General features: G+C 38.7%; 1 protein-coding gene across 5 annotated transcripts in view; it reads left to right on the forward strand.

The window, feature by feature from the left end:
- LOC143144593 (uncharacterized) overlaps positions 1-19,221 on the forward strand; it is a 259,819-nt gene that overhangs the window by 229,388 nt on the left and 11,210 nt on the right. For all 5 annotated transcript variants that reach the window (XM_076307173.1, XM_076307170.1, XM_076307169.1 and 2 more), the window contains exon 20: positions 17,668-18,047. In XM_076307173.1, the coding sequence (XP_076163288.1) occupies positions 17,668-18,047 (380 nt within the window). The remainder of the gene's footprint in view (positions 1-17,667; positions 18,048-19,221) is intronic.

Here is a 19,221-nt window from a genome sequence, read left to right on the forward strand (position 1 = left end):
TGTCGGTCTTCTTCGTCCCTTTCCATACTTTTCATCGTGTCTTTTCACCTTTATTTCGTTGCTATAATACCTATTACTCCGTCTAAGGAACTCTCACTCTCGTTTCTGACCTCTTCTTCCGCTCGACGAGTCACGGACGTGATTGCTTACGGATCATCTTCACGCACGAAAACCATTTGGTTGTTGGATGCGTCGAAGAAATCGTGTTTTTGCGTCCCTCGCTCGGATTGACGAGAATACCGGAGGCATTAGGCGACCGATGTCTCAATCAAGTTTCAACAAATTTTTTCCCTTCAAAATATCTGGTTCACTTTATGGGTTTTTGTTTTTTCGTAATATATTTCTATGGATAGTGAGAACAATTGTGTAAAATCATACGTTTTTTCTTCGATTAAGTATCTCATGTTTTCACGTGTGTACAAGTGTATTAGATAATTTATAGTCTGTTAGGTGTAAAATTTTAATTTCCCTCGAAAATGTCAGGTTCTCTTTATGATTTGTTTTCTTAATATATTTCTGTGGCTAGTGAGAACAATCGTGTAAAATTATACGTTATCTCTTCGATGAAAAATTTCATATTTTCATGTGTGTACAAGTGTATTAGATAATTTATGGTCTGTTGGGTGTAAAATTTTAATTTCCCTCGAAAATGTCAGGTTTTCTTTATGATTTGTTTTCTTAATATATTTCTGTGGCTAGTGAGAACAATCGTGTAAAATTATACGTTATCTCTTCGATGAAAAATTTCATATTTTCATGTGTGTACAAGTGTATTAGATAATTTATGGTCTGTTGGGTGTAAAATTTTAATTTCCCTCGAAAATGTCAGGTTCTCTTTATGATTTGTTTTCTTAATATATTTCTGTAGCTAGTGAGAACAATCGTGTAAAATCATACGTTATCTCTTCGATTAAAAATTTCATATTTTCATGCGTGTACAAGTGTATTAGATAATTTATAATCTGTTGGGTGTAAAATTTGATTTTCCCTCAAAAATATCAAGTTCCCTTTATCGTTCCTTTTCTAATATAATTTTAAAGCTAATAAGAACGATCTACTTTTTTTCATTAATAAAATATCTTAAATTCTCGGCCATCTGTATTAAACAACAGACGATGTGCTGTAAAAATGTTAATTTCCTCACAAAAACGTCGCGTTCTTTAATCGTTCGTTTCGTATCGTATCTCGATGACGTAAAAAGAATCTAAGATCGCAGAAAAGAAATTAACAATAGCGTTGTTCCTATCGCAGTGTTCCGAGCTCGTTTCTCGCTCATCGGAAGTTCGTTTATTCGTTGCAGTCGAATCGACGCAACCTCTGGTGTATCGAACTATCCACAATACGTCTAAAAAAGTTCGATGGCCGCCATAAAAATCTTCTAATCAAATCCCTGGGGAATTGCGCGGTCGTCGTAAAAACTTAATCAAACGGGAATATTTTGCTTCCGTGACGAGAGTTTTTTTTTCTTCGTATTTATCCAGTATTTCGATCTCGATGATCGTCGATGATTACAGGCCGCGAATGCATCGTTGATCGTTGAATTGCAACCGAGCCTTGATCAATCCGATTATTTTAACGCAAATAAAGTTATTTCTTCCACGATTCTTTACGATTGCAACGAAACGTTAATTCAACGATAACTCCAATTATTACGCTCTAAATATGCCAGCTCTCATACTTTTCTACGAATGATTCTATATAGAAGGGAAACGAAAAATAAAAATCTTTTACTCTTTTCCTGTATTTGATACACATTCACTCGGTACACTATTATCGATATATTACGATATAATCGTATTTTATCGATCTCTGCAAATGTTTCTTCTCGACAAAAATAAATGTCTTCCGATTCTGTTTACATAGCTATTAATTCAGCTACAGCTATTAATTCAGCTACAGCTATTAATACAACTACAACTATTTCAAAACTTTTTCCAAATACTTCCATATTCACCCAACGTATTATTTTCAAAGTAACGTATACTTCCAAATCCCGAAAGATAATATTTTCGGACACGTATAATAATACTTCGTTAATTTCTCCAATTTTCTAACTTGTATTTATCTTCTTGGTAATTTCATCGTGAAACGTTTCGTTGCTCGCAAATCATCACCCTCGTGTACAATTTTCTTAGCGATGTTCGTATATAATCGAACGTTTAAACACCGTTCTGGTAATGCAGGTAGTGGTTGCAATTGCACCGATTGCATCCTCCCTCCTTCTCTCTCACTCTCGAATCGACGTTCCCGAACGACGAAAATCCTCGCTAAATCGTTTAGCCGATATTCCCACGGCATCCTTGATTTTCAATCGGTTAGATAGCTGGCAGCAATTATTCAACGTCCTTGGATGGGATAACGGTTCCCAGGGGTATCGCTTGTGTGCATAAAACCATTTCCCCGCTTAGATTGGGTGAGTAGAAGGACTCCGGGGATATAGCTGTTCCAAGGAAGGCGAGATTATAAGGCGAATCATGTTTATTGGTTCGTCTTTGGCTCCGGAAGAAACTTTTTTTCTTTCTCTTTCTCTCTCTGAAGCCTGTTTTTGTTCGCGGTGCCATCCAACAGCGAGGAGGGATCCCTCCCAGAGGGATTGGGGGTGAAGTGTACGCTTTGTGACTGGCATAACGGATTCAAATTTTCGAAAATGTACAACACTTTCGCGCAAACGTTGGTCTTGGTCTCTTGCAATAGGATTTGAGAGGCAAAGAAAGAAAAAAAAATGTAAACAGTCTTGAGTAAAGAAAAAAAAGAACTTGAACAAGTGACGAAATGTGTGCACTGTTACCGGGATAAATATGCTGTTTCTGACCTAATCTCGAAAACGATAGGATAGAACCTTAGGAATTTAGATACTCGAAAGACTCGACAAATATTCGATTAAGAGTTCTATATAATCAGGAGAAGAGTAATTTATTAACGAGAAGAGTAAATTTTGCAACCAAAGTATTTCGAATTCGAGTCGATTCTCAATTTCTTGCATATTCTCTTACGAAATGTTGCCAAACTTATTAAATAACTTCTAATTTATTCGCTCATTATTTACAAGTGTCTAGATTGTCCGTCACGTGAAGTTGATTTTATGCTTCGAGAGTGAAATGAAACAAAATATTTTTTCCTATTGGTTCTTACACTTATTATTTTCAATTTAGTTTGCAGCCACGTGAAGTTCACTTTATGCTTCGAGAATAAAATCAAAGAAAATATTTTTTCCTATGGTTCTTACACTTATTATTCTCAATTTAATATCCACCAAGGTACATCGTTACAACCCTGAGGAGTCTTCAAAAATATTTCCAAATTTCATCCAAAATAAATACAATTGTACCCGAGTTTCTTTGAGAAGAATCGGGCTCGGTCGTATTTAAAGAGAAACTTAATAAATAAATACGTAATTACTCGTAAAGTGACACGCTGCCAAGCAGACTTCTCGAAAGGAGTTGCCACGCGGAGGAGAGGGTCAGATTAGAGGGTACGTTTGACAGATGACACTTGTCGATATCGTGTTTCGGTTAAACGCCATCGCATCCCCCTATTTCCAGCATATCCGTCTTGCATTTGCATATAAAGTAAATCTCTTGGCATGGTCGCTTTGCGTCGAGTCTCCGCTTTATGGACTTAAGGAGAAAAGTAGCTCGAGGTGAAGCAGGTGGCAGGTTTGTTATCGGGACTTCCGATTGGCCTGGCCCGTGTGCCGCTTGTCGTTGAAACGTGTGTCGTGGAAACGCGATATTTTCACGTCAACGTTGCTCGTTTTTCCTGCCACGCGATTAGAATAACCGTACGACCGATTATGCGCCATCGACGAGTCCGTTTCCATACGCGTTCCTTTATTTTTAAATAAATGTACCGTGACCGAAATGTGTCTCGCTCCGGTTACGTTGCACCATTGTCGTTGTATGGAAATTAACGAACGAGGAAATGTATCTCGGGATTCATTCTCGTAATTATTTCCATTTATCGACACACTTGGTGGAACATTGGTAAAGTTTATTAACGATTAATATGTGTGGCAATGAACTTTGTCGCGTGAATTTAATTGCTGTTTGTACGAAATTTCGAGAAGGATTGATTGAGCATAGATTTTTTTCATAAAAGCTTGGAAGAGATTTTTAAGCAGAAATGATTGAGCATAGTTTTCCTCCATAAAAGTTTAAAAAATTTCAAGCAAATGTCATTGAAAATAGATTTTCTTCATAAAAACTTAAAAAAAATTTAAAGCAGAAATGATTGAACATAGATTTTCTCCATAGAAGCTTAAAAAAATTTCAAGCAAATATCATCGAGGATAGATTTTCTCCATGAAAGTTAAAAAAAAAAATTTCAAGCAGAAACAATCGAGCATAGATTTCCTCCATAAATGTTTAAAGTTTGTTCAATGTGGATCGTATTCTGATCAACGAGTAATATACTTTGGATAAAATAGAAGATCAAGATGTTGCTTGGAACTTTGCGTAAATATTTTACTAACCTTAAGATGAAATTCGTTTAATGTGGATATAATTAACGAATAATATACATTGTCGATAAATATATGAGAGTAAAATGTTGTTTGCAACTTTGTGTAAATATTTTACTAAGCTTAAGTTAAAGTTCGTTTAATGTGGATATAATTAACGAATGATATACATTGTCGATAAAATATGAGAGTAAAATATTGCTTGAAACTTTATGTAAATATTTTATTATGTGTGTACAAAATGATCACTAAATGTTGTATCAGAGCAAAAGGTTTACAACTCGTGACAACACTGTCGTGTCATCGATCTTCTCTCGGTACTTTCCAATTCTTGTTTGATCGTTTCTTCTTCTTGTCCACGTGGCTGTCATTCCATTGTTTATTTGTATAGTCTGTTTTCTTCTACATACTGCTCGCGCCAAAAAGAAATTCGATATCGCAGATGTACCGAGAAGGTTCTTAACCTCTTCGGGGACAAATTATTCCGTTCGAAATAAACAAAACCTCGGATCAATAATTATTTTCGTACAGTAAACACTTATCTTGGATACTTGGTAATTTCTCGATCGCGAACCACCTGCATACAAAATGCATTCTGAACAGTTCACTCCCCTTAACGCATAAGACACCACGTAAGTGTTCCTTCCTAAAAAATGTCCCCGATATTTGTTCAAATCGTAGCGTAAAAAGTTGAAATATTCCATAATTTGTCGAAACCCTTCTTACTTTATAGTATCACTAACGGAAGCAGTTATTTAAAAGTTTACAAGTATTCGTGTCTTATAAACGCCTTTAGAGAATCGTCGAAACCTTTTTATTTCATAGTATCACTAACGAAAGCAATTATTCAAAAATTTACAAGTATTCGCGTCTTATAAACGCCTTTAGAGAATCGTCGAAACCTTTTTATTCTATAGTATCACTAACAAAAGCAATTATTCAAAAGTTTACAAACATTCGCGTCTTATAAACGCCTTTAGAGAATCGTCGAAACCTTTTTATTTTATACTATCACTAACGATAGTAATTATTCAAAAGTTTACAAGTATTCGCGTCTTATAAACGCCTTTAGACAATCGTCGAAACCTTGAAGCGTAGATCACCGTTTAATATTTTAATAAACAAAGAAATAAATAAACAAAACCATTATAAACAGCTCAGTCTCATTCGGATCGTCCCTCGCCTAAAACATTTCACATCTATTTCGCACCCTCGGTCTACAACTCGGAAAAAATTCTTACATTCGCTGGAGGGATCAATTCAACACTCTCGTAAGATTAAGATGGCGCGTAACGAGCGTATGATCGCGACATCTCGCGAAACTGTTCGCGAGAACGCGAGAAAGTGGCGGTCCGGTAGCAAACAGTCGCGGCAGCGACGACTTCCAATTGTACTCGCGCTTATTTCGCCTGTCGGGAAGACGTATGGGGCTCGCGACACGATATTTTTACCCTAAGAAAAGGTAAGAACGGTGCCTGGAGTAGAAAACCAACCCCCATCCCCCCTTTCCCTTTAAATTCACCCCTTCTCGTGGTAGCCAAGAAAGCTCTCCGAGCCTCCTTACTTTTTCGACTACTTCCACCGCGACTCCGCGTTCCAACGTATTCAAAGTCCCGTCAAGACGGAACAATCCGCGTTGTTCCCGGTTTCACCGATCTACAACACTCCTGGGGATAATTTCATGCACTCGGCGTGTTACATCTTTCCTTCCTCCTCTTTTTATCCGCTCCTCTTTCCGATACGACCCTTTAACCGGCTACAGCAAACGTTTCCCCCGTTCCTCGACAAAGTGCTCGACGTTACGACCTCTCTTTCCTCTCCAGCCCTTTGTCCGTCCTTGTTTCTTTCGCACCGTGGACGTTGGAACGAGAGAAACGGACAATGGAAGGTGGAATTCCGATTGGAGCGGTAAAACCAACCCGTGGGGGGTGGCTCTCGAGATATGGAACGGTAATAGTTCTCTGCTCGCGACTCACGATTTTCTTCGTGTTTGTTTCCCGGGGTAAAAGGCGAAGTCAATTATGCTCGTAATTTTGTAGAGTTTCTATTTTTTTTTTTCTTTTTTCTTTTTTCTTTTTTTGAAAGTTTCTCGTTCGTTGCGAACATTCGTGGAGATTTCTCGAATTGATTTTGGTGGTCTTTGAGAGGGGATGTCGCGACGGAGTTGTTGAGTGGAATAATAGCAATGATGATTCACGGAAAGAATTTTCAATTGTGATTTTTCATTTATGAAAATTTCTTAATGGAAATGTCTCGTGATGTATTTATGGGTACGGGATCGTTTAAATTACTTTTCGAAGAAAATCTACTCGACGAGACTTGTACGGTAAGGGAATCGTTTCTCGAGTTTGTGGAATTTTTTTAATACTGTGTCTGTCGATTTGATGACAGTAAATCTAGCTCGTGTAAAATTAGGTGTTAATGTGTATACAATACTTAGCGTTAAATAACCTATACATATTTACACAACATTTATTTTTTATTCAGAACCATCGTAAAATATACTGATGATGTTTGATCACTTAAATCTGGGACATTGTGTATTCGAATATTACCAAATGTATCGTATAATTTCAAATAATTAAAATTTCTTACTTTAAAAATATTGTACACACCTACAACAAATTCCTGATGTAAACCCACCGTGTATTCAAGGAACTCAATTCCTTATCTTCTATTGTATAATTCCAAATAATTGAAATCTCTCGCTTTAAAAACATTACACACGCAAAAAAAAAAAATTCTTAATTTAAACCTTCCATATATTCCAAGAACTCAAGGGTTGCAAATCCTATCATATAATTCCAAACAATTAAAATTTCTTACTTCAAAAATATAAAATTGTATTCAAAGAACTCAATCACCAAATCCTATCGTATAATTCCAAATAATAAAAATTTCTTACTTCAAAAATAAAAAATTGCATTCAAAGAACTCAATCGCCAAATCCTATCGTACAATTCCAAATAAAAAAATTTCTTACTTTAGAAATACTAAACTGTATATTCACTCACTTTCACCAATTAACTAAAATCTCTCGCCTTAAAAATATTACACACACACATACACACCAAAAAAAAAATTCTTAATATGAACCCTCTGCACCAGACACATCAAACGAACAAACCTGCATCCATTCCTATTCGTTTCACTACGAACGACGCCTAGTCTGCACATTTAATTCTCGATTGGTACGACTATTGTTGTTATTCCGACTTTCTGAACGCTCAAGACCATAGTGGTCCAGCGCACGCCGCGAGCATTAAATTCCGTAGCAGCGATCGGTGTACGGTCGGGGTCACGCGGCCGCGAGAAATCCATAAATTTTGATAGGCGTTAAATAAAATATTAGCGAAGCCTCCACGGTAACCGTGGGGGTGTCAGGAGTGTGGATAAGGGTGGTCGAGGCACGGTAGGATCTCGTGGTCCGAGTCGCCATCGCGTGTGTGTATGTGTTGGCTACCACCGAGCCGACACACACCGGTTCCCCGGGGAATTCGGATCGTTAATCGCCCGAACGATTCCCTTTTCGCCTCACGTACGGGAATGGCTCGTGGAATCAGCGTAAAAATACAAATTTAATATCGTCGACGGTGGAGATCGCCACCGACCACACCGGGTCGTAGCCCGTGGGTAAAACACGCACACCGTGTTGTCGGCAAGTCGAACTTTCTACGCGAAACAGAAACCGGAGAGACGCGCGCTGCGCCCGGGCCGAGGCGTTGATTAGCGCTTCCGGTGGTCTCGGTGTCGCGTAAAAAGTTCAACGTGACGGACTGCGATGTTTGCACTCGCCCCCCTGTGGACGTAGGAAGCGCGTCCTTCGTTCGTTTCGCGACCATTCGCTCGTTATCGCTTACCGTGACACCTACGTTGATACGCGGTAAGAATTCCACGGTGAATCGGTGCTCGAGTTTTATATAGTAGTGTTTCGCGCGCGTTCTCCATGCCACGGTTGTTGGAGAACAAACGATTCTTCTGGATCTTCGGAGTACAACGATTCCGAGTACGTGATTAATTTAACGGTCTTTCGTAGTTCTCGATGGGATGGACTCGGTTAGTTTTAGAGTCGTTCGTAGGTTTTCACGATCGTGAATAGGAGCTGTTTTCCGGTCTTTTGGAGCTTTTAATCGATTGTAAGTATTTGGATGTATTTAGTGTTTTTTTTTTTAAGTATTCGGTTAGGTTTTGGGTTTTGTGTATTTGATAAGTGACTGTAAGTACTTTGGGTTAGGTTTTGGGCTTGTGTGTTTGTTAAGCGATCGTAAGTATTTGGTTAAATTTCGTGTTTTTGTGTTTGTTAAGCGATCGTAAGTATTCGGTTAAATTTCGTGTTTTCGTATTTGTTAAGCGACCATCAGTATTCGGTTAAATTTCGTGTTTTTGTGTTTGTTAAGCGACCGTAAGTATTCGGTTAAATTTCGTGTTTTGTATTTGTTAGGCGACCATCAGTATTCGGTTAAATTTCGTGTTTTGTATTTGTTAGGCGACCGCAAGTACTCGACCAAATTTCGTGTTTTTTGTATTTGTTAAGCGATCGTAAGTACTCGACCAAATTTCGTGTTTTTTGTATTTGTTAAGCGATCGCAAGTACTCGACCAAATTTCGTGTTTTTTGTATTTGTTAAACGGCCATAAGTATTCGGTTAAATTTCGTGTTTTTGTATTTGTTAAACGATCGTAAGTACTCGACCAAATTTCGTGTTTTTTTGTATTTGTTAAGCGATCGCAAGTACTCGACCAAATTTCGTGTTTTTGTATTTGTTAAGCGACCGCAAGTATTCGGTTAAATTTCGTGTTTTTTTTGTATTTGTTAAGCGACCATAAGTATTCGGTTAAATTTCGCGTTTTTTTGTATTTGTTAAGCGATCGTAAGTACTCAGCTATTTTTCAAGTCTTTCGTAATTCTTAACAAGACGGTAGTATTCCTGCGTTAATTAAACGTCGATGTTCGTAATTATAACGACAATTGATAACGACTGAGTCACACGCTGGCTATTTATGTGTCAAGTTATTTCGTAATTTGTTGACTACAGAATGATCATCTTGTAGAATTTTTTCCTGTAATCGGATCGATTTATCGATGTCCGTTGATCAAGATACCGAACAAATACGTGTCCATTACCGCATAATAATAATAGTGATCACGATTGTAATAACAATTAGTAATGATCGACAGTTACAATTGCGCGTTCTCAATTCATATATCGTACCGTGTGGTTTTTGTTAGTCTTCTTATTACTGTATTACTTTCAAGTCTCGTAGTACGCAATTATTAATTTAAATCGCTCGATCGTATTAATTAAAAATGGTAAAAACACATCTCGATTGTACAATACTTTAAATCCGTCGATTAGTAACTGTTACGTTAACAGAGGCCCGAATTCGTTCCATCTTACGTAACCTTTGCACACTTTTCAACGTTTCTTCGAAGAGTGGAACAATAGATAAGAATTATTCGCAAACAAGTCACCGAATAAATTAACCGAACGTGTAGGAATTTGTCATGAATACTAAGTAGATCGAGATAGAATAACCGTCCGTTTGAAACGTTGTTTCAGAGACACACGTTAAAAACCACTAAAATTATGCGATAAAAAAGTTTCGAAAATGTAACTCAAACATATGTGTAAAATAAGAATGCACAATGATATATTTTTGTAAATTATTCGATGACTTTTCAATCGTTCTGTACTATCGACACAATTTAAATCAATTATCGACTGCTTCCCTGCTGTGACGATAATTCAACGAAATATTATTTGTCAACGACCAAGAATAATTATATTCGTAACGAACGAACCTCCTGCATCAATAACAGATTCGCTTCAACCTCGTCCAACGCTCAGTATCGATTCAATCTAGTGTCCACTCTTTTCTATCTGCTTGCCCTTTAGACTATTGCGTTAGTTTCATTCCCGTGGCCAAGTCCTAATTATACGTCGCGATCGAATTAGACGTGTCTAATTATAAGATAGGATGGAAATAATTCGTAAGCCCGGTCTGTCACACCGCCGCGATACAGGTTGCACATTTATTTTCCTTGTACGATCTCTATTGATATCTACCCTTCGCGCGTACACTCGACAACACACCCATAGGGTGGTATGGCGCTAACCATGGTGCAAACAATCGCTAGTTACTCGGCGAAGACAACGTTTACGACACGAACGTGAGTGGCTCTCGATTATAAATATACATTCGTGCGTAAAAAAAATATTTTTGGAAAATGTTATTCGGTACAAAAGGGGTTGGAAAAATTATTTGTAATCGCACTCCGTATCGAATAATTTTCAGATATTCCGGATAAAATGGACGTGTTGCATTTTGGAAATTACGCGGTGATTCTTTTCAAAAATAGAAATTATTTAATTAATATTGTTGCTCGAGAAAGAAATATTCTCTTGAAAATTCAAGGCTCGCGTAAGAATAACAATTTTTCAATTTTAATTTATTCTCGACGCATGTAATCGGTTTACGTGTATTTACACTCGTTGTATCTTCGAAATCGATCTTTTTTAATAAACCTAGGCTCGCGTAAGATTACAAATTTGTCAATTTTAATTTATTTTCGACAAATAATTAGTCCATGTGTATTTGTACTCGTTGCATCTTCGGAATCGATTCTCTCCAAAAACCAAAACTCGCGTCAGAATAAAAATTTTTAAATTTTAATTTATTCTCGACACTCGTAATCAATTAACGTGTATTTACACTCGTTAGATGTTCGAAATCGATTCCTTCCAAAAACCAAGGCGTAACGATACAAATTTTTCAATTTTAATTTTTTCCCGACACATAATTCGTCCACGTGTATTTGTACTCTTTGCATCTTCGGAATCGATCCTCTCCAAAAACCAAGGCTCGCGTAACGATACAAATTTTTCAATTTTAATTTATTCTCGACACATAATTAATCCACGTGTATTTGTACTCTTTACATCTTTGAAATCGATTCTCTCCAAAAACGAAGGCTCGCGTAACAATACAAATTTTCCAATTTCGATTTATCCTCGACACTCGTAATCGATCCACGTGTATTTATACTCCCTAAATCTTCGATTCTCTCCGAGAACCAAACTCTACGCAAAAAAAAAAAAACAAAATCTCCCGTTTCGATTTACACTCGACACAGTCGCTCGAAAATCGTCGCCGCGCCCCGAACATTCCAAGGTTACCCGCGCGCGCCACGTTGTAGCGGGTTGAGCGCCGCGTTATAGGGCGCTCAGACCGGAAATAAGGAATTCTCGCAGTTTTCTTCTACGTGATTGGTCCTTCGGGCAATGTGGATTCTGACTCGACTCACTTCGTACCTACTATCCGTTATACAAGAGTATACCGACTTATATATATAGGTTAGGTTGAAGGTTGCTACTTGGTATGCGGATCGCGCTTTTCATTACCGGAGGCTCTCCCCCTCCCCCCTACCGCCACGTCTCCGCCGCTGCAACAGCCTAAACCAACCCTCTCTACCCCCACCATCTCTTCTTGCTTGCCTTCTCGACCCCCACCCCACCCACCCACCGACCACCCCCCACCCTGCTCGTGACTTCGTCCTCTTCTCGCAATACTCCGTACCCTGGCAGCGTGTCGCTTTTTTACTATTACCACTGCTGTCTGGTATCAGCGTTTCGTGTCGCGGTCTCGTGTCCCTCTTTCTCCGATGTTTCTTTCGTTTCTTTCTTTCGTTAACGGTAGAACAGAGAACGAGAGACAGGGGATGTTCATATCAAGCCAGAAACTGTTACGTGACGGTTGGTATCAGTTGTACATGGGTCGGGGATTGTTTTCGGGTATATATATCGTAGACAACGGTTTTGTGGGCCAATTGAACGACGATACACGAACACTCTCGAGTAGAAAAAATCTCGGAAAATGGCAACGAATCGAGCGGTTCAATTTTGAACGTTCTTGAACGAGGGTGGATGGTTGATCTTATTCCGTGTGTAATCGTTGAATGTAAGTTGAAGGAATTATTGGAAAGTGGATCGGTATATTTTGTTCGTAAATGATAAATTTATTTCGATAAGTTTCTTTCGTTTCTTTCTTTCGTTAACGGTGGAAGAGAGAACGAGAGACAGGGGATGTTCATATCAAGCCAGAAACTGTTACGTGACGGTTGGTATCAGTTGTACATGGGTCGGGGATTGTTTTCGGGTATATATATCGTAGACAACGGTTTTGTGGGCCAATTGAACGACGATACACGAACACTCTCGAGTAGAAAAAATCTCGGAAAATGGCAACGAATCGAGCGGTTCAATTTTGAACGTTCTTGAACGAGGGTGGATGGTTGATCTTATTCCGTGTGTAATCGTTGAATGTAAGTTGAAGGAATTATTGGAAAGTGGATCGGTATATTTTGTTCGTAAATGATAAATTTATTTCGATAAGTTTCTTTCGTTTCTTTCTTTCGTTAACGGTGGAAGAGAGAACGAGAGACAGGGGATGTTCATATCAAGCCAGAAACTGTTACGTGACGGTTGGTATCAGTTGTACATGGGTCGGGGATTGTTTTCGGGTATATATGTCGTAGACAATGGTTTTGTGGGCCAATTGAACGACGATACACGAACACTCTCGAGTAGAAAAAATCTCGGAAAATGGCAACGAATCGAGCGGTTCAATTTTGAACGTTCTTGAACGAGGGTGGATGGTTGATCTTATTTCGTGTGTAATCGTTGAATGTAAGTTGAAGGAATCATTGGAAAATCGATCGGTATATTTTGTTTGTAAATTATAAATTTATTTACGGCGAGAATCGCGTATATAGTTAATTTAGGTGAGTAAAAGGTAAATTCGTTGAAGCGATGATTGGAAAATGGAGCAATATGTTTTGATTGAAAATTAAAGAATTATTTACGGTGTGAATTATGTACGGAGAATGTCGAGTATAAAAAATTTTACATATATTTAGCAACGAGACGAATCCTCAATTTTGAAAATTTCGGAGCAAAAGTAGATTGATAGTATCTTCCATGTGTAGTGGTCGATCGTGAGTAAAATGTAAGTTCGTAGAAGCAATGATTGGAAAATGGAGCAGAATATTTTTTCTGCGAATAAAAAAAACGATTTGACCTACTTTTCGAACGATTATAACACGTGTCTATTTTACAGAATGATTCTATAACAGTAACACCAACAATAATAATATATTCAACTTTCAATTTTCATAGAAGTAAAACTTCTCGAGCTCGTTCTCTCAGTTGGTCGATACAAGCACTTTTATCGTTTCCAGCCCCCCCGTTTCGGATCCTCTCGCGGGTAATAAACACTAAACCTACGATGAACGTAATAATACCTCTTTTACCGAGGAAACTATAAAATAGATTAAAGAGACGAGTACTTGAATTTTTATTTTGGTTTCGAGCAGTAATATCCGGGGCGTTACGAAGCAACGATTTCTATCTTCTCGTGGCACGAGTCGTTTCTTCTATCAATCGCGGTGTTAAAAGTAATCGTTGAAAGAACAATCGTGACCTTTCTCGAGACTGCTCGTTTCTCCCCGATCGAGAAACGATACGTTTCGACAGCGATAAATTTTTCGTGATCGATCCCCTCGTCACGTGTTAGAAACACGAATCGATTCGGGTGACGATTCGTCGTAGATTTTCGAAATTGTCGAACAAAAACCGCGAAGCTACGCGTATAGCGGATATTTGATTCTGGTCAGAGTCTAAAATCCGCCGAAGGGAATACTCGACATCACACGCCCCTGTATCGTTCCGTCTGCTTCCTTTCTTTCACTCGCCCCATCTCGCCCCCTTCTTCCTTCGTATAATCGTCTTATATGCCTTCCGGTTGCCTGGCGGCGGTAACCAACACTGGATTACGCAATATTCGATATCGTATTCTCTCGGGGTGTATTTATACCTATCAGCATCCCGTGATCTAATCAGCGGCGAGGCTTAAGTACATCCTTTCACGATTCTCCGCGTAATCGATCGTGAAGAAATCTTCAGACATTGGCGCGCTTCGGGACGAACTTTGTTTCGCCATTTGGAGCAGACCTGGCCCGATAGGTTGCACGATAAGTTTTGTCGTTCTATGAGAAACGGAGCTATTAGTTATTTTTTTTTAGATGGTACTACTGTTCGACGAACACGTGAAGTTTCATGTAGATTTCTCGATTGAGAATATATTCACAGTTGTTCAAAGTTAGTGTTATAGTATTTTTTTTACAGTGGAAAAAATCACGAAACTTATTGAACAATCTAGTGTCAAAATAGACAAGTGATGGTAGACTTAAGAATCTATGTGGTTGTACTCTCTCGATTGACTGTTTATACACAATATATTTGGATGATGAATTTTTGTTTAAATTATAATTATTAACCGTGTCTTTGTTTACAATATTCGTGGACGATTATCAAAATAGAAAACTAACGGTACTCGTAAATTAATTTACCTTTACCTTAAGAAATGGAGCTATTAGATTCTCGTTGTTTTATTTTTTTTTAGATGGTACTACTGTTCGACGAACACGTGTGACGTTTCATGTAGATTTCTCGACCGAGAGTATATTCACAGTTGTTCAAAGTTAGTGTTATAGTATTTTTTTTACAGTGGAAAAAATCACGAAACTTATTGAACAATCTAGTGTCAAAATAGACAAGTGATGGTAGACTTAAGAATCTATGTTGTCGCACTCTCTTGATTGACACAATATATTTGGATGATGAATTTTTGTTTAAATTATAATTATTAACCGTGTCTTTGTTTACAATATTCGTGGACGATTATCAAAATAGAAAACTAATGGTACTCGTAAATTAATTTACCCTTACCTTAAGAAATGGAGCTATTAGATTCTCGTCGTTTTATTTTTTTAAGATGGTACTACTGTTCGACGAACACGTGAAGTTTCATGTAGATTTCTCGATTGAGAATATATTCACAGTTGTTCAAAGTTAGTGTTATAGTATTTTTTTTACAGTGGAAAAATCACGAAACTTATTGAACAATCTAGTGTCAAAATAGACAAGTGATGGTAGACTTAAGAATCTATGTTGTCGCACTCTCTTGATTGACACAATATATTTGGATGATGAATTTTTGTTTAAATTATAATTATTAACCGTGTCTTTGCCTATAATATTCGTGGACGATTATCAAAATAGAAAACTAACGGTACTCGTAAATTAATTTACCCTTACCTTAAGAAATGGAGCTATTAGATTCTCGTCGTTTTATTTTTTTTAAGATGGAACTACTGTTCGACAAACACGTGTGAAGTTTCATATAGATTTCTCGACCGAGAGTATATTTACAGTTTAAAGTTGAAGTGTAGTATTTTTTTACAGTGGAAAAAATCATGAAACTTATTAAATAATCTAATATAAAGACGATTATTGATAATAAATTAAATACACACTTTTATGTTTTTTTTTACGTAATCCATCGCGTAAAAATGTTCAGGCATTGGTGCACTGTACTATAAACGTTATATTACCAATTGAAGTAGATTTAAAGACGTTTTAAAAATGACATATTTTACTACAGCGAAGTGAAGTAAATTCCATAAAATAAAATTCCTTTACGTCATAAAAATCGAAGGCCAGGTACTTACAACGCGAAAAATAATTAATGAAATTTATTATTTATATCATATTGGTTATCGATCTATACTCTCGAAACTTTGCGACACTTACATTATATCACCCAGTTAATCTTTTCTGTCGAATTGTAATGACCATCAATTATTCAACGCCTTCCTGTCTCTTCGATAATCATTACGCACAGTTTTATAATAAACAATAGCAACCGCTCGTACACAAGTATCTCTCTCGTATAAAACGCACCTAGACACACCCACCTGTACAAACTACTCGAACAACCTCTGTTTAAGTAATCAATTTACCGATTCTTGATGCCTTCCTGTTTCAACGGTAGTCCTTTACCGCCCATAATTCTCTTCTAAATCGTCGCGAGTACCTATAATCAATATACATAAACTTATAATTCAACGCAACGGTTTATAATTCAATTCCACACGTCCACTACCGGTCAAAAGTTTGGCTACACGTATTAATACGTGAAATACTTTTCAATTTTTGTGTCCCAGTCGTTTCTCTCGCATCCTGCATTCTCACTCCATGCATCCGGTTACGTTCACCAAAAATACTTTACTCTGATGCCATTTGAATTGCTCGTCTTTTGCGCCCAAGTTCGAACATTCTGTCATTCTATTCGAGCACTCTTCTTTTGTTGAAAACACTTCACTCTATCTCAAACACTGTTCACCTGAGTTCGAACACTGTCATTCTACTCGAACACTCTGTCAATCTACTCGAACACTCTGTCAATCTACTCGAACACTCTGTCAATCTACTCGAACACTCTGTCAATCTACTCGAACACTCTGTCACTCTACTCGAACACCCTGTCACTCTACTCGAACACCCTGTCACTCTACTCGAACACCCTGTCACTTTACTCGATCACTCTGTCATTCTACTCGAACACTCTGCCACTCTACTCGAACACCCTGCCACTCTACTCGAACACCCTGCCACTCTACTCGAACACCCTGTCACTCTACTCGAACACCCTGTCACTCTACTCGAACACCCTGTCACTCTACTCGAACACCCTGTCACTCTACTCGAACACCCTGTCACTCTACTCGAACACCCTGTCACTCTACTCGAACACCCTGTCACTCTACTCGAACACCCTGTCACTCTACTCGAACACCCTGTCACTCTACTCGAACCCTCTGTCACTCTACTCGATCACTCTGTCATTTTACTCAATTACTCTGTCATTCTACTCGATCACTCTGTCATTCTACTCGATCACTCTGTCACTCTACTCGAACACTCTGCCGTTATACTCGATCACTCTGTCATTCTACTCGAACACTCTGTCATTCTACTCGATCAATCTGTCATTCTACTCGAACACCCTGTCACTCTACTCGAACACTCTGCCATTCAACTCGATCACTCTTCTTTCTTCGAAAACACTTCACTCAATCCCGAACACACTTCAAATACTCTCAGAACCGTACGTATTTCGTTACACTCTGACACGTGCAAGCACCGTAGCACGAACAGGAAGTTCTCCCCCGGCGATCCGTTCGCGAAAGAATCCAAAAGAGACGATCGTCTCGTCTCGTCTCGTCTCGTCTCGTCTCGTCTCGTCTCTCCTCTCCCCCCACCGATTCGAACAGTCAAAGTCAACTCAGGACCGGTGCTCTTGTTGCAGAATGGGACAGTGCTGAAAGACGCGACCACGGAGGAGGTGAGCAGCGGCACCGTGACGAAATTCGGTGACACCTCGCCGATCAACCTGACCCAGGAAGGTGGCTCTCTCTCGGACAGCGGGATCTCCGATAGCGGAAGCGAGCAGGAGTTGAGCGAAAGGGAACGACGCCTGGCAGCCCTTCGTCGATTGACCCGTAGCCTCGAGAGCCAATTGGCGCCCGGTAGCGAGGCTCTTGCTGAACTCTGGAAGCGAGTCGACGACGCTGAGACCGAGCTACGCGATCTACAGAAACAGTGCCGAGAGCTGATCGTACGCACCGCGGCAAGCGTCGAGGCGCGCGCTGCCAAGCGGACCAGCAACCAGGTTTATCATTTCGCGGAGTGAGTATCTCTTTGGCTAAGAGTTCGCGAACGATTGAACGTCTCCTCTCATCGTGTAGGATGCAGTTCTCAAGGTCCATTGTGGATCAGTTGGAGTCTTTTGTGTACGGATCTATTCTCATGTAATTGAAGAATTGAGCTCTGGTAGTGCGCTTGAGTTGAACTTGAAGAATGTTTATTTTGAGGAGAGTCGCGTTTTGTCACAGGGTTTCGTTGATGTTGCTGCTGTGGAGACTTATTCTGATGTAATTGAAGAATTGAGCTCTGGTAGTGGGTGTTGAACTTGGAGAACGTTTATTTTGAGGAGAGTTGCGTTTTGTGACCGGATCTCACAATCTTGATGTAGTTGCCATGGAGATATATTCTGACGTAATTGAAGAAAATAATTAGGAAGAGAATACTATCAATTTTGTCACTCGAAAATGGGAATTACTTCTTTTCACAATATTTGATAATTTATTTAATAAAATTTTTACAGAATTCAAAAAATAATTAGGATGAAGAAGACTATCGATTTTGTCACTCGAAAATTCGAATTACTTCTTTTCACAATATTGATAGTTTATAAAATAAAATTTCCACAGAATTACAAAAATACTTAAACAGAAGAAGACTATAGATTTTGACACTCGAAAGCGAGAATTAGTTGCTTCTTTCATCCCCATTTTCAACATTTCCATCCACTTGTCGAAAGAATAATCTATCATGTCCGAGTAATTTCTTTAAAAGTTTCGTCGCCTTTCTTTCGGAAAGAAATTTTCCTAAATAAACTTTCCATCTTCCCGATAAGTGATTCGTTTCCAATAAGTCCCACTCGCGTCGAAATATTTCCGAGGTAAACGCACGGGAGCACGGTTTTTAATTTATTCAGGCGTCCAAAGACGCCACGACTTTAGAGGGGAATAAAGAACGACCTTCTCGGCTCGCATTCCATTTGCATAACGTCGAAATGAGAAGCAAAGAATGAAGGCGTCTATTTAGACGCGGGGACAAGAGCTCGTTCGTTCATAGTTCTACTCCCATAACGCGTCCACTCATTTGAATGTAAGAAGTTTGCCGTGAATGAACGTTCACTGGCGCTGTCGCGTCTATCCCTTGGAAAAACCACGTTGAAAGATCTCGAGGCGTGAATCGGTAGCTCTGCCATAAACATTCGAGATTAACATTTTCGCGA

The sequence above is a fragment of the Ptiloglossa arizonensis genome, chromosome 3, assembly GCF_051014685.1.
Source record: "Ptiloglossa arizonensis isolate GNS036 chromosome 3, iyPtiAriz1_principal, whole genome shotgun sequence".
Lineage (NCBI taxonomy): Eukaryota > Metazoa > Arthropoda > Insecta > Hymenoptera > Colletidae > Ptiloglossa > Ptiloglossa arizonensis.